Below are 12,150 nucleotides of genomic sequence, written 5' to 3' on the forward strand. Positions count from 1 at the left end.
TGTGTTACACCCCATGGTTACTCCGCAGTACTAGTGAACTATGTGAGTACTTGAATTTAGATTGGTTACTAGTTGCTTGTAGTCTATCAGAGTTCAAGGATTTGCATAACCATGGTGCTTACTTTTAAAATATGATTATGCAAAACCAGCCACTTCAGCAGCTGCAGGAAATCCTTTCACGGCACTCAGAATTCAGCAACTACCTGTCTCCTGACTGCCCTCCCAATTCTCTTACTCCAGCAGAGCCTGGATACTTAATAACATCTTATTTCAAAAGGCAGAGGCCACAAGGTTAAGGATAGGGCTGTAGCTCAGAGCTGAGCTGACAAGATTTCACAAAAAAAAGGATACACTTTTCTGCTTTCAAAAATACCTTCCATATTCTACCAAAATACAAACAATTGACATATTACACCCTCATCCTGTCTACGCATTTGTACTTAAAGGGGTATTCCAAATGAGTGTGGAATACATGAACGCAATTCACGATCATTTAGCGACCAGTGATTTTACTTCGATACGCACTAAAACTGAGAGCTGTTCAGAAACCTGCTCAGAATCTACAAACCACAATTTTCTATAAGCCATCATAGACTTCTTTGTAGAAAGCAGGCAGTGATTTCCACTCATGCTAGATCAGGTATCAAAGTGACACGTGCATCCCTTCCTTCACAAGGGAAGCAACTGACAAGATCACAGTGGTTTTTTGTATTTACAAATTATTAATTCCATGGGTAAAGCACCAGGCACACCTGGGAGCCTGCCTGGCTCCTGGTAGAGATGGGGTCACCAGAGACACCAAGTTTAACGCTACTGATGGAGATTTTGTTGAAGTAGCCTCCACTAGGCACTATGATATGTGTCATGTTACACCCAGGAAATAAATGCAGACATTGTGTCTGTATAACTTGCCGTGATGGGGTAGTGGATACCTGTTAAGGTACAGACCTTCATTTCCTGCTTGTGCTCATGAGCAATCGGTGTGCTAACAGAGGCCTTGGATACTACCACTTTTACCAAGAAGTAGCTACTTCTATAAAGTCCCATTAATTCCAGTTGGATAAATACGGAGTAGGATGTATTCTGCATAAACTAGGATATCAGAAACATAAGTGAACCCCTTCTACCTTGTACTTTTCTCTTTAATTATGAATTATTTTCAATGAAAAATTAGGAAGATACTAAAATGAACACTCAAATTGAGATTTAAAATTGATACATAAACCGTGATGAGACAACATATAATACATTAGACCCTTCAGCTGCCCAATAATCTAAAACCCGAAACTGAATAAAACATAGCTGAACAACCAAGAAGTTAGGTAAAATAAATCTTTCACATTGTTAAAACAAACCATAAAAAGTTTTCTAAAATAACGCTCAGATGAAGGTGACTATGCAGTACAATATGTCTTGCACCTTTCTGCAGCTACGAAGGCAAAATAAAGTTTTAGTTCTGGTATGTAATACAAAAACATTAAACTGCTTGTATACATCTCAGAGCACTAACAGTCTCATGTGGACAATTTCACCTTACTAAATAGTCATAACTTACTGAATAATGGAGAACTTCAGCTTATTGGCAAAATTACAATTTTTTTAAAAAAAATGAATACATCCCAGAGTGAATTTTCTTTTCAATTAGCAAGATAATCATCTTCTTTCAATCTAGTTCTCCTGTCCACACTAGTCTTACTTGAATAAATCTTAGAGAAACATTCTGTTGGATTTCCCTTCCAAGTCACCATACAGCGATTTCAACCTCTGTAAAAAATAAAAACAAAAGCTGACCTCTTCCGTGAAGATCAGTAACTAGCCACCTCGTGGAGCACTGGCCAACACAGCAGAGCTCCACACAAATCCACAGTCAGGCAACAGACATAACGAGAAAGATTTTTAAAAGTGTTATACGATCCCAAACATCCACCAGAGATGCCAGGGCCCGATCTGCAGAATGCCCAAAGCTCTCAGCTGAAGCTGCAGGGCTGGAGGATACTCGATACCTTTGAAAATGAGGACATTGCTTTAACTTGTCTCACTTACATGCACTGAATTATCCTCTGAAGGCACCTATCTTTTTCCATTTAATATATAGGGCTATAACCTAAGTTAGATAACTGAAGTCAGGAACAATGTGGGGCAGCTGTATTGTGTCAGTTGAGCTCACTACCTGGAAGGCCTTGCCCCCACACATCCCAGTCTAATGGGGAGGCATTATTTTGTAGAGTTGCTAAAAGGCCTAAGAGGTTTCCAACTCGACAGGCACGTTAATCAAACCCTTAAGGCTCAGTTCTCTATGCCTTTACAATACAGTCCTGCGCTAGCCCTACTGCCTCAGTCAAAAAATCCCCGTTACCACTCTACCAGCAGCCTAAACAGCTGTAGAATTTACCAAATAGCAGCAAATGCAGCCCTTTATTGCCCGAACTTCCATTCAAATCAATGTGGGAATACATCAGGCTTTGTATGGGGATTAAGTAAATTTTTTGTTAAATACAACCTACAATTCAGACTTTTTTCTTCTCTATTTCTTTCCTCTACCCACATCACATACACCAGCAGCCTAGTTCTTATCCCCCGTTTCAGTCAAACTAGGTCTAATTGAGGCTAACACTCAATTTTAGCAGGTGTTCAGTCAGTTCCACTAGTCGACAAATATTTTGGCTCACAGTAGCAAACATTTAGTGAATGGCCAAGGGGAATTGTATCAAAGTATGCACGACTTATCCTGAAGCCATCAATTCAGGCAGGTTAAGAGCTTGAAATTAGCAGTGCTTTGACTTTTGGCACAGGGCTGAATATTCATAACTGCATAAAGAGATTTTTTTTTTTTTTTTAAATCACTGTTCACCAAACATCATCTTTGAAAAACATCATATTTGAACTTTCTTTTGCTTCAAAAGCATCAATTTTCCCATAGAAGAGACATTTCCGCCTCCCCCTCAGCTCTCCCCAAAAACCTAAATAAAACCCAGCCTGGGTAGAAAAACCATTAAAACCAACCAGGTAGTTGAAACAGTATTGATTTACACTCACTGAGAGTCCAGCTCTAAACCTAGTCACTGAGCAATCTTCCTATAATGGCAAGGTCACCCATTGTTAGTCCTCCCTCTTCCCCATCTCCTCCCACCATGAGCTGGTAACATTAAACATAACGTGGTTTATAACCCAAACTGACATTTGCATAATAACTAATTGCCATCCATTGTGACAGTACAATCCTGAGGCATCAAGAAGGTGAAAAGGTGAATGTTCTAAACCTGCCTAAATAAAAACGTAAATGTGTAACAGTGCAATTTTTTTCTGGGTTTATAAACAACAGTTTAAACAAAGTAACACCGAGCAGCGCCCACTTCAAATGATGCTGTAGTGCTACCCACACAATACAATGCAAGCCTTTTCATTCCTTTGGGGGTCATCTTCAAAGAAGGAATTGTTTTTCCAGCTGAATAGAAACACTCTTTCACCACCAAACGCCATGCTGGTAAGAATTCAACATCCTCTCCACCAGTGCCCCTAAACATCTATCAAAAATATCTTTCAATTATTTAATTAGGTTTGCCTCTGACAGAGCATCATGTCCAAAATCCAGGATATGGCTGAAATTTTCCTCACACCTAGGAAAGATTCACTGACTTAACAATTTTTCCTTCAGGCCCTAAATCTACATGATCTTTTCATTTACCATAGGTCACGTTCCCAGATGTCAGAGCAACATCTGCCTGGTTTGTGCCTTAACACAAATGAGTTAAGGAACAATTATTTGTGCCTGACCTATCTAGATTCTACTACTGTCAAGTTCAATTGTTCAGAAACCATGAAACAGATCTCTCTAATCCTGAGATTTGTTTAAACATCATGAAATTAAAATTTTTTTTAAATGGATGGGCATTTGTACTTGTTATCTGAGTTAAAAGCCTTGAAGCTCACATTTCAAGCTTTACCTGATAACTGGTAGACTTGTTTGCATGTGAAAACTGCACCAATTCCAACCTGGATTGCTTTTTTAAACCACAGGGCAATTCATTGCAGGAACATGTGCCTATCAGAGAAAGAATTATCCCTGTTTTCTTTAAACCTACTTAATTATCACTGTGAACCAAACTGAAGAATCCACTTGCACTGAAGCTGGTCTGCACACAACCCTCTGCTCAGGTTAACTGTGTGGGTGCAGATGGTGAATTTTTTCAACCTCATGAGACTCGTACTGAAACCTTGACGCGGCTGAGATCTCTAAAACATTTGGCAGCCCCAAGAGAGCCGAGGGGAAATGAAACAGTGGGAGTCTCCCAGCTAGGATATGATGATGCCCTCCTGGGGTCTCGCTGCCCCTGGGAGGTGTTTGCAGCTCTGCTACCTTGGGCAGTCCAAGCCATCTCCCACAGGCCCTCACAGCTGGGAGCAGAGCCCAGCCCAGAAGATGCACAAGCTCCACAAAGCCACATGAACAGCCGCACACCTACAGGTTGATCATTCCTGACGCAGCATTTCAATTTATACCCATTAGGAAATTACAGGGCAATTTTTCCAGCATACCTGAAAGTTAAGTAAACCCTTCAAACACTGTGAGCCTTATGATGAAATTAACCAGGATTTGCGACATTGGCATCCATTACTTTCCCTGCTGCCCACAAGTTTGCAGCAGCAGAGGATGTGACAGCAACAGCCTTTTAACATCTCAGAAACGGCAGCAGCCAGGCTTTGCATTATGATCAAGCTATTCTGTGTTCCCAAAGAACATGCTAACTCCTGAGCACTACACGCAAATGGAAACCACTTCAGTCCTACTGAATATTGTATAAAACATAAATCATTGAGTATGTGCCAAGACCTGCCCTTCTCTTCTACTATGTGCTGAACAGAGAAGACAAAAAAAATTCAGAGATTTCACCTTTATTTTAGGAACGGCACTGACTAAGCAACTAATTTCTTTCCAGACATTATTATAGGATAAACAATTTCTAGTTTTCACAAACCAAACTATGCGTGACAGAGCTGCACTACAAGGAATCAAGCAGGCAGTACTATCAATCACTTACTATTAAGGGTGGCTTGGCTCATTCTGTGATACCATTTAAGGCTCAGGTCTGCCCTTGGATGTACTCAAACTATTTGCAGGGTAGGACACTGCACAACCATCCAGAAGCAGAACTGCTTGAAGCTGTAATATAAACTGGAACAGAATAAACGGGAAACCTGTGTAATGCAGACCCTTCACTGTACTCACTTCTGTGACTAGCCCCATCCCTTTCTCCTGCATGAGTTAAACTATTTAAGCTCTGAACCTTCAGAAATGTCTTCAATTCAGGCAAACAGAAAGAGTGTGGTGGGCCCATAGGGCACAGAAGCACAGCATCTCTACGGAGCTAAGTGCGGCGATTTGAAAATATCTCACCTTGAAATTAAATGGGATTGGATATACTACAGGGTTTTGGTTTGTGTATATTTTTAAAAAGGTCATTTCTCTTGTACAAGTATTGAAGCAAGCCTTAACAGAAACATTATTACACTGTAAATTGCTTAACCAGTCAAAAGCGGTGAAATATTACCCTCAGACTGCAATCCTCAAACTAAATAGGAACATAAATCAGCATGACTGTTGCTGGTATCATCAAGTCTAGGACACTGGGTGCTCCCACCAGCCTTACTTTCTAACCATTGGCTGCCTTAGTCTCCTTACTGTATAAATTATCCAGAAACGTTAGCACTCTCTGTTGTTCCAATGTGATTGGAAGACCCTAAAGGATATTTCTGTATACTGCTTAAGCAAAGGGTTAGCTTTGTGCAGTATCGTGTGATCAACAAAAAAAACCCCCGAGTACTGCTTGCTTGTGGGTGGTGCAGAGGAACAAGAAGTGACTCACAACTCATAGTGGAAAAATTGGGGGGAAAATGTTTTAAATAGTCAGGAAAGTACAAAATGGCAAACTGCAATTATTGGACTTCCTACGCCCCATGTACTGGGTGGCAAAACCATGTCTTTGCTATGAGAAGACTGATGCCCAAATGTATAAATGTTAAGTGAAGCAATTGCTGCTTTTTGCTCCATTCTCCTAGTAGAGACAGCCTCTACATGTCCTGAATCTGCAAAATCCTAAGGAAACCCAGAAAGAAACAGGAATAAGCTACCAAATTCCAGCGTGACACAGAGGGGTCAGGGTGGGCGGGGACACCCAAAAAAAGCCTTTGGTGGAGCAAAAGCTTTCTGTTTTTTCTCATTCTTAAAGATGCAGAAATAAAACAATGAAAGAAATCCACACATTTGAGATTAATAGGCTGATACTTATACATGTGTCACTCTGGTTGCTAAGAGATTTCCTTTCTACAGCACTGTGTTGTATAAACAATAAGGCATTTTTGTCCACAAAGCAATTGTCTCACCTCACTGAATCAAGAGTCTCTCACTGCCGCATCCCTTCTATATTGTTCTAATTACAAACTGTGAGGAAGCACCCTCACACACAAAGACAGTATATGGATACAGTTGGGCATGCTATTGTTAAACTCGAGCACGTTAAGTACAACGTGGGCTTCCTGCATCATGAGTAGAGTTAGCTGAGAGACTATACATTTTAACTCACATGCCATAGGTAAATATGGGTTGACAGGCCAGCTCCTGAAAATCTTAACTGCTGTGGTCATTTTCAGCTGGGGGGAAAAAACCCACCCTGATAGCTACATTACAGACCTGCACATAACCTAAACAGCAGACAAGGAAAATATTACTAATTCAGGCCATTTTCAAACAGCAGCACCTCAAAATTGGCCCCAAAGACAGAATCTTATTTTCACACTTTCCTTTATATTGGAAGATGATTCAGAAGATCCGTATGTATACGTTCACACAGAAAAAATACCTACAGTTAACATGCTGCAGTACATTCTCTGCAGCCATCTAAACAGTCTCCTAATGTGATCACCAGAACAGAAGGCAGTGGGTTTCTTAGTGCTTTTCATTATGTATAGTACTGCCATGGCAGAGAAAAAAAGAGAAAAGGGCAGGGAAATGCTGACTCTCACCCAACCAAAAGATGCACATATGTTAGAGGAAATCTACATGTCATTTAGGAAGCACATGCACCACTTCTTTGAGCATATGAAGATTATCCAGTCCCCCCTTAGGGGGATTTCACAAAAGCACACAGAAATACTACATACCCAGGTTTCTGTTAAGACAACTGGCTTCTTGATATGTTCCTGAAAAATTATAATAAAATACAGCCAAAGACAAGAAAGCATGGCAGGGCCTTATTTCTATGGAGCAGAGTACAAGGTGTCATTTTTAAGGACATACCCACAGAGCTGCCAAAGTGGCTGGCCTTTTTATCTGTCATTATGCCACAAACCATAACTATTTTGCTTTATACCTTAGAGCGAAACAGACTGGAATCACACAGAGGCTCCTGAACTGAACAATGAGCAATGCAGTGCCTACTGAATTTTTCGGATCCTAGCGTGCTGGAGGGTTTTCTGCAGCTAAGACAAATCTACAGCAGAGAAAACCCAGGCTCGGCGATCTCAGTCATATATTTCCCTAACAAAAGAAAGTTGCTAATAACAGATTGTTACAGCTCAATGCTGTAAAACAGCTCACCCTTAGGAAAAAAGAGAAACACTGAAACACCTTATTTGTGTAACATTATCCCAAAAAAGGATGTTTCAGAAGCCAGACATGTGACACAGTCCCAACAGAGAGGGGGAAAAAAAAAATCTGCCTCCACACACATCCCTTTTAAGTACATGTATGTAAGGCTAAACTATTATGCTGTTAAACCTATGAGAAAGCTCAGCATTTAACCTCACATCATGGTTATAAACTATTTTAAACTCACAGACAGTTTGCACATCATGGTAACAGAAGTGATTTATCTGGGAAATGAATGCACACCTTCTGCATGATCACTGCAATCAACTAATATCCAATTAAACATTCAATTGCTTTGCAAACCCCACAGCCGTGGTTATCAATGCTATTTTACAACGTTAACAAATTACTCCGATAGCTACCAAGTTACACGCAAGAACGAGCTTTGATACTTCAATTGCAAGGCAAGAAAATAAAAACAAAAGAATCCCTGTCAGAATTTGGCACAGATGTAGATACCTTTTTCTTCCGATCCCGGGATCTTTTCCTGTGTTTTCTTTTTTTCTCAGTTTCTTCATCAGCATTAATTTCTAAATCCCTGGTTTTCTTTAACTGTGATGCTGCATGAGCCATAATGCATTAAAAATCCTTTACAACAACGTTCCCTTGTAAAAGGTGATTTCCTCGGGCACCTTTAGCCAGCCCTTACAGCAAATGTTCCAGTGATTGGAAGGAAATCTGTGACCAGAGCCAGGAACACATTCAGGATTCAGAGATCTCACAGAAGCTTGCAGGCACTACAAAAATACATAGTTGCAGATTTCTTCCTATACCTTTCTGTACCTGAACCTTTATAAAACAGTGCAGCCATCGTAATGCATTTAACGTAATGAAAAAGACAGCTGGGACAGAGAAAGCTGTATTATGGCTGTATCCCCTGCCACCAGCTGGAAGTGTCTAAGTGACTCCACTGAAGGGGGAATGCTGAAAAGGAGCGCTTTCTATTAAAAAAAATTCCAGAACAACAACATATGCTGTATTGTATTTTCTTCACTAATCCTAAAGCATGTTTTTAAAACCTATTAAAAAATGCAGTGTTAATGATGTACGTTTCTCAGCTAGTTTTGTATGGTAAGCCATTTAACCTATAATGAAATGGAGCAGCTCCTACTTTAGGTTAACTGCTGATGGTGACAAAAAAATAAAATAAAAATTTCTTTTTACCATGGAGACCCTGACTGCATTATGTAGAAAACAATGCATGCATTGCCATATCTTAACAGTGTGTCCTTTATACCCATTTTTCAACTCCAATACATTTTGTGAGAGAGGATTACAGAAAGCTCTGTTGTCTTTTTTTCCCCCTTTTTTTTTTTTTAAACATACTTATTACAACACATCATAGAGAAAGAAAGATGCGATCACACTAGTGTGTGAAACAGGCATTTAATTCATGGGAGATTTCCTGGCACCGTTCTTTTACGTGGTCAGAAAGGGAAATCGGCACTATTTCCATGTAGTTGGAAATGTACTTTTAGGCTTTTATGTCAAGGCTTGCTTCAATCATTACTATTTTTGCCACCTGAGTCCTCAATGACTGCAGCTTTTGAATATTCATTACGGGAGGTAAAATAGCAGCAGTATTAAGGCCTGCAGGAGGATCTTTTACTAGGATGAACACAGAGCAAGCATCTAGTAAATAAGGAACCATATTTTTTCTACACAAATATGAACAATCAGCAGCTTGCCTCGAGATTGCTGTTTGTAACCTTTCCCATTATTCCTAGTAGCGTACTTTGCAGTAGTGAAGATCAGCATTTTAAGGCAGCCTGATTTCTTTCAGATAAGAACCAAAAGTCTCCACAAGTGAAACCGGTGTATTTTACACGATACTAGCATTTCTTGCCAGAAGGAAAAAAACAGAATTTGCTGTAAAAATAAAGTTAAATTTAAATTCAAAGTGCAATTAGCCAAATCATATAGAATCTTCAGAGTGTAGCATAAAATCTAGACAGGTCTCACAAGGTTGCAAATATTCTTCCCCTGAACTTGAGAGATGTTTTCTGAATCCGGGTTGTTGAGGTCCAGTAAGTGGCATGCAGCCATTGCTTTAGTTTTCATAACGTGGCTAAAAGTAAAATAACCTTTTAAATCTCCAAAACAGAAACTACTTTGAACACACTGTGTGTTGTCCAAAAGGCAGCACATAGTGCACTGTTTGTCTACTGTTCACAGGCTAACAAAGTAGGTTTAAAAAGTTGTGTATTTTGGAATGACTTCTAAGAAGTGCTCAAGGATGGGGACCACAGTTATATGACCTTAGGGACCTTTCTTCCTGAGGCAGTAAAATCACAGGTTCCTGTCTGTATCCAAAACTCACTGTACCTACACACCACCATGTACCTCTCCTACTCCTCCTCCACATCTAAAAGACTTCTGAAGACTCATACAATGCTGCCTTTGGAAAGTCGTGGAAAGAGGAACGTTGCACTTGGGCAATGCCTGGTTTTGAACCAGAAGAAGTAAATTCCCACTTCTCCATGTGCTATAGAAGCTTGAATAAACATATTTCTATTTTTAAAGATGCAAAGAGTATACCTGAAGGACACTCAGCACATGCTTTCAACTGTAAGGCATAACTGCAAGCAGTCAAAGGCCACATTCAGGCAGGTATGTGGATTTTGGCCCAGCTCTTCAGTGAAGCACAGGGCAGCAGTGAGAAGACTCTATTGTACTACAGGAGCCCTAACAGAGAGGGGAACTGGGCAAAGTTGCTGATTTAAGGGGGCTGGAGAAGGTATCTTAAGGAGGCCAGTGGAGAAACTATCAAGTTTCGGCAGGAAACGGAAGACTGCCCTGTCTCTATTTTAAAAAAAAGAAAGGAAAAAAAAAGAGCAAAGAAAAAGCACCCAAGTCTTGACTTTCTAGCTCAGAAGCTGCCTGTATGACCTTGGCAATTATTCTCTCTAAAGCTCAGTTCTTTCTCTGGAAAATAAAGTTGATATTAGTTCCCATCTGACAGGACACAGTTATTAGCAGGGAACTGCTTAGAAAATACAGCAGGACCAGAACTGAAAATGGATTCAACAAAATTCAATAGAGTCGGATCCCTCTTATTCCCAGCACACTTCCATCTGGATTTGGAAGACTCATGAGCCTGTGCCTTAGGAAACCAACTTCTTATTCAAGCCACAAATGAAGTGAATGCTGCTGTCATTCACCACTTGCTAGCTAATCCTGTGATATTCCGTAAACCTTTTAACCATACTAGCCTGTAATTTATGCCTAAATAACCTTATTAAATGGAGGTTTACATACATACAAATAATCTATTATAAAGTGTTATATGTTTAAAATACTTGAAGCATACTTTTTAAAATGTTGGCACAGAGAATAATATGCATATATGCAGCTTAAAAGCCCTAATGCCACCTTATGCAGAGGCCATATTCTATGCAGGTAGAAAGCAGCCTAAACTTTTATTAATGAGAATAATTCTAAAAAATGACGATAACAAGTGAACTCACCAAATCCCTGGAGATATGCATAAGTGCAAGGAATTTATCTGTCAGCCAAGCCTGCTTCATCCCAAGTATTTTTTTCAGGTAATTAACCAACTGTACCAAACATGTGCATGTTTTTACTATGTGGATTACAATCCCTGCTTGAACTGCAGAGTCCAAACTCCTCCTGAATTAGATTCCACGAAGAAAAAAATGCCTTTTCAAGCTAGGATTTTGAGAAATGATGTCTTAGCTAGTAAAGCAACAGTCAAAAAAAAAAATCCTGGGGCAATACTAGGGAGATTTTGTGTAGCTTGCAGGCTGGAACAGTCTCAAACAGAAAAGGAGGTTACAAAAAAGGTGTGAGTAAAAGATTCAGACCCCTGTGGAAAAGAGACTGTGTATGTACAACTTCTGCTTTTACGGAAATGGTGAACTGGCATCATTCACTGGAAGGGGATAAGGCACTGCCAGACGAAAGCTGGACAAAGTGTGAAGGTTTTCATGCCAGATATGTCATAACTCACTTCAAGGGAATTAGGTACTAGAAAACTTCATTAAGTGCTTCTTTTCAGACTTTAGTAAAATAATTAAGCTATTTGATTTCACCTTTAATTACAAAGTAACGAAATGCCAATGAGTGTTTCAGCACAATCCATACGGTCCTGATAAAGTTACAGAGAATGATAAACTATCTTACTCGAACAATGGGAAATACACACTTTCTGTTAGCACAAGGATAACACCTACTTAACTTCATCTACTCACAAAGTCATAATAATGGCTGGGAAGTGATTTTGTCAACTTGAAAGTGAAGGGTGTCATTTGGTTTAGGTTAACCTGCTAGTCCCACTGTTAAAACTAGATTCAAGAGAGACTGCAAAACAGCATTAGCACACAACATTGAGACAGATCTTGAAAAACCACGGGGGGGGGGGGGGAGGGGGGGGGGGAGGGAGAGTTTGCGATCTAGTTATTGGAGTTAATTTATCAATTAGTCAGCAGCTGATGGAGCAAAGATGGTTCCATCACTTTTACATTTATTTTAAATAATTATGCAGC

At 39.9% G+C, this 12,150-nt stretch overlaps 1 protein-coding gene across 1 annotated transcript in view; it reads right to left on the bottom strand.

Moving 5' to 3' along the window:
- Positions 1–8,218, bottom strand: part of ANK3 (ankyrin 3) — a 213,935-nt gene extending 205,717 nt beyond the window's left edge. The window contains exon 1 of the mRNA XM_075505280.1: positions 8,105–8,218. Coding sequence (XP_075361395.1) covers positions 8,105–8,218 — 114 coding nt within the window. The remainder of the gene's footprint in view (positions 1–8,104) is intronic.
- Positions 8,219–12,150: the final 3,932 nt, after the last annotated feature.

This window comes from Mycteria americana, chromosome 6 (assembly GCF_035582795.1).
Source record: "Mycteria americana isolate JAX WOST 10 ecotype Jacksonville Zoo and Gardens chromosome 6, USCA_MyAme_1.0, whole genome shotgun sequence".
Lineage (NCBI taxonomy): Eukaryota > Metazoa > Chordata > Aves > Ciconiiformes > Ciconiidae > Mycteria > Mycteria americana.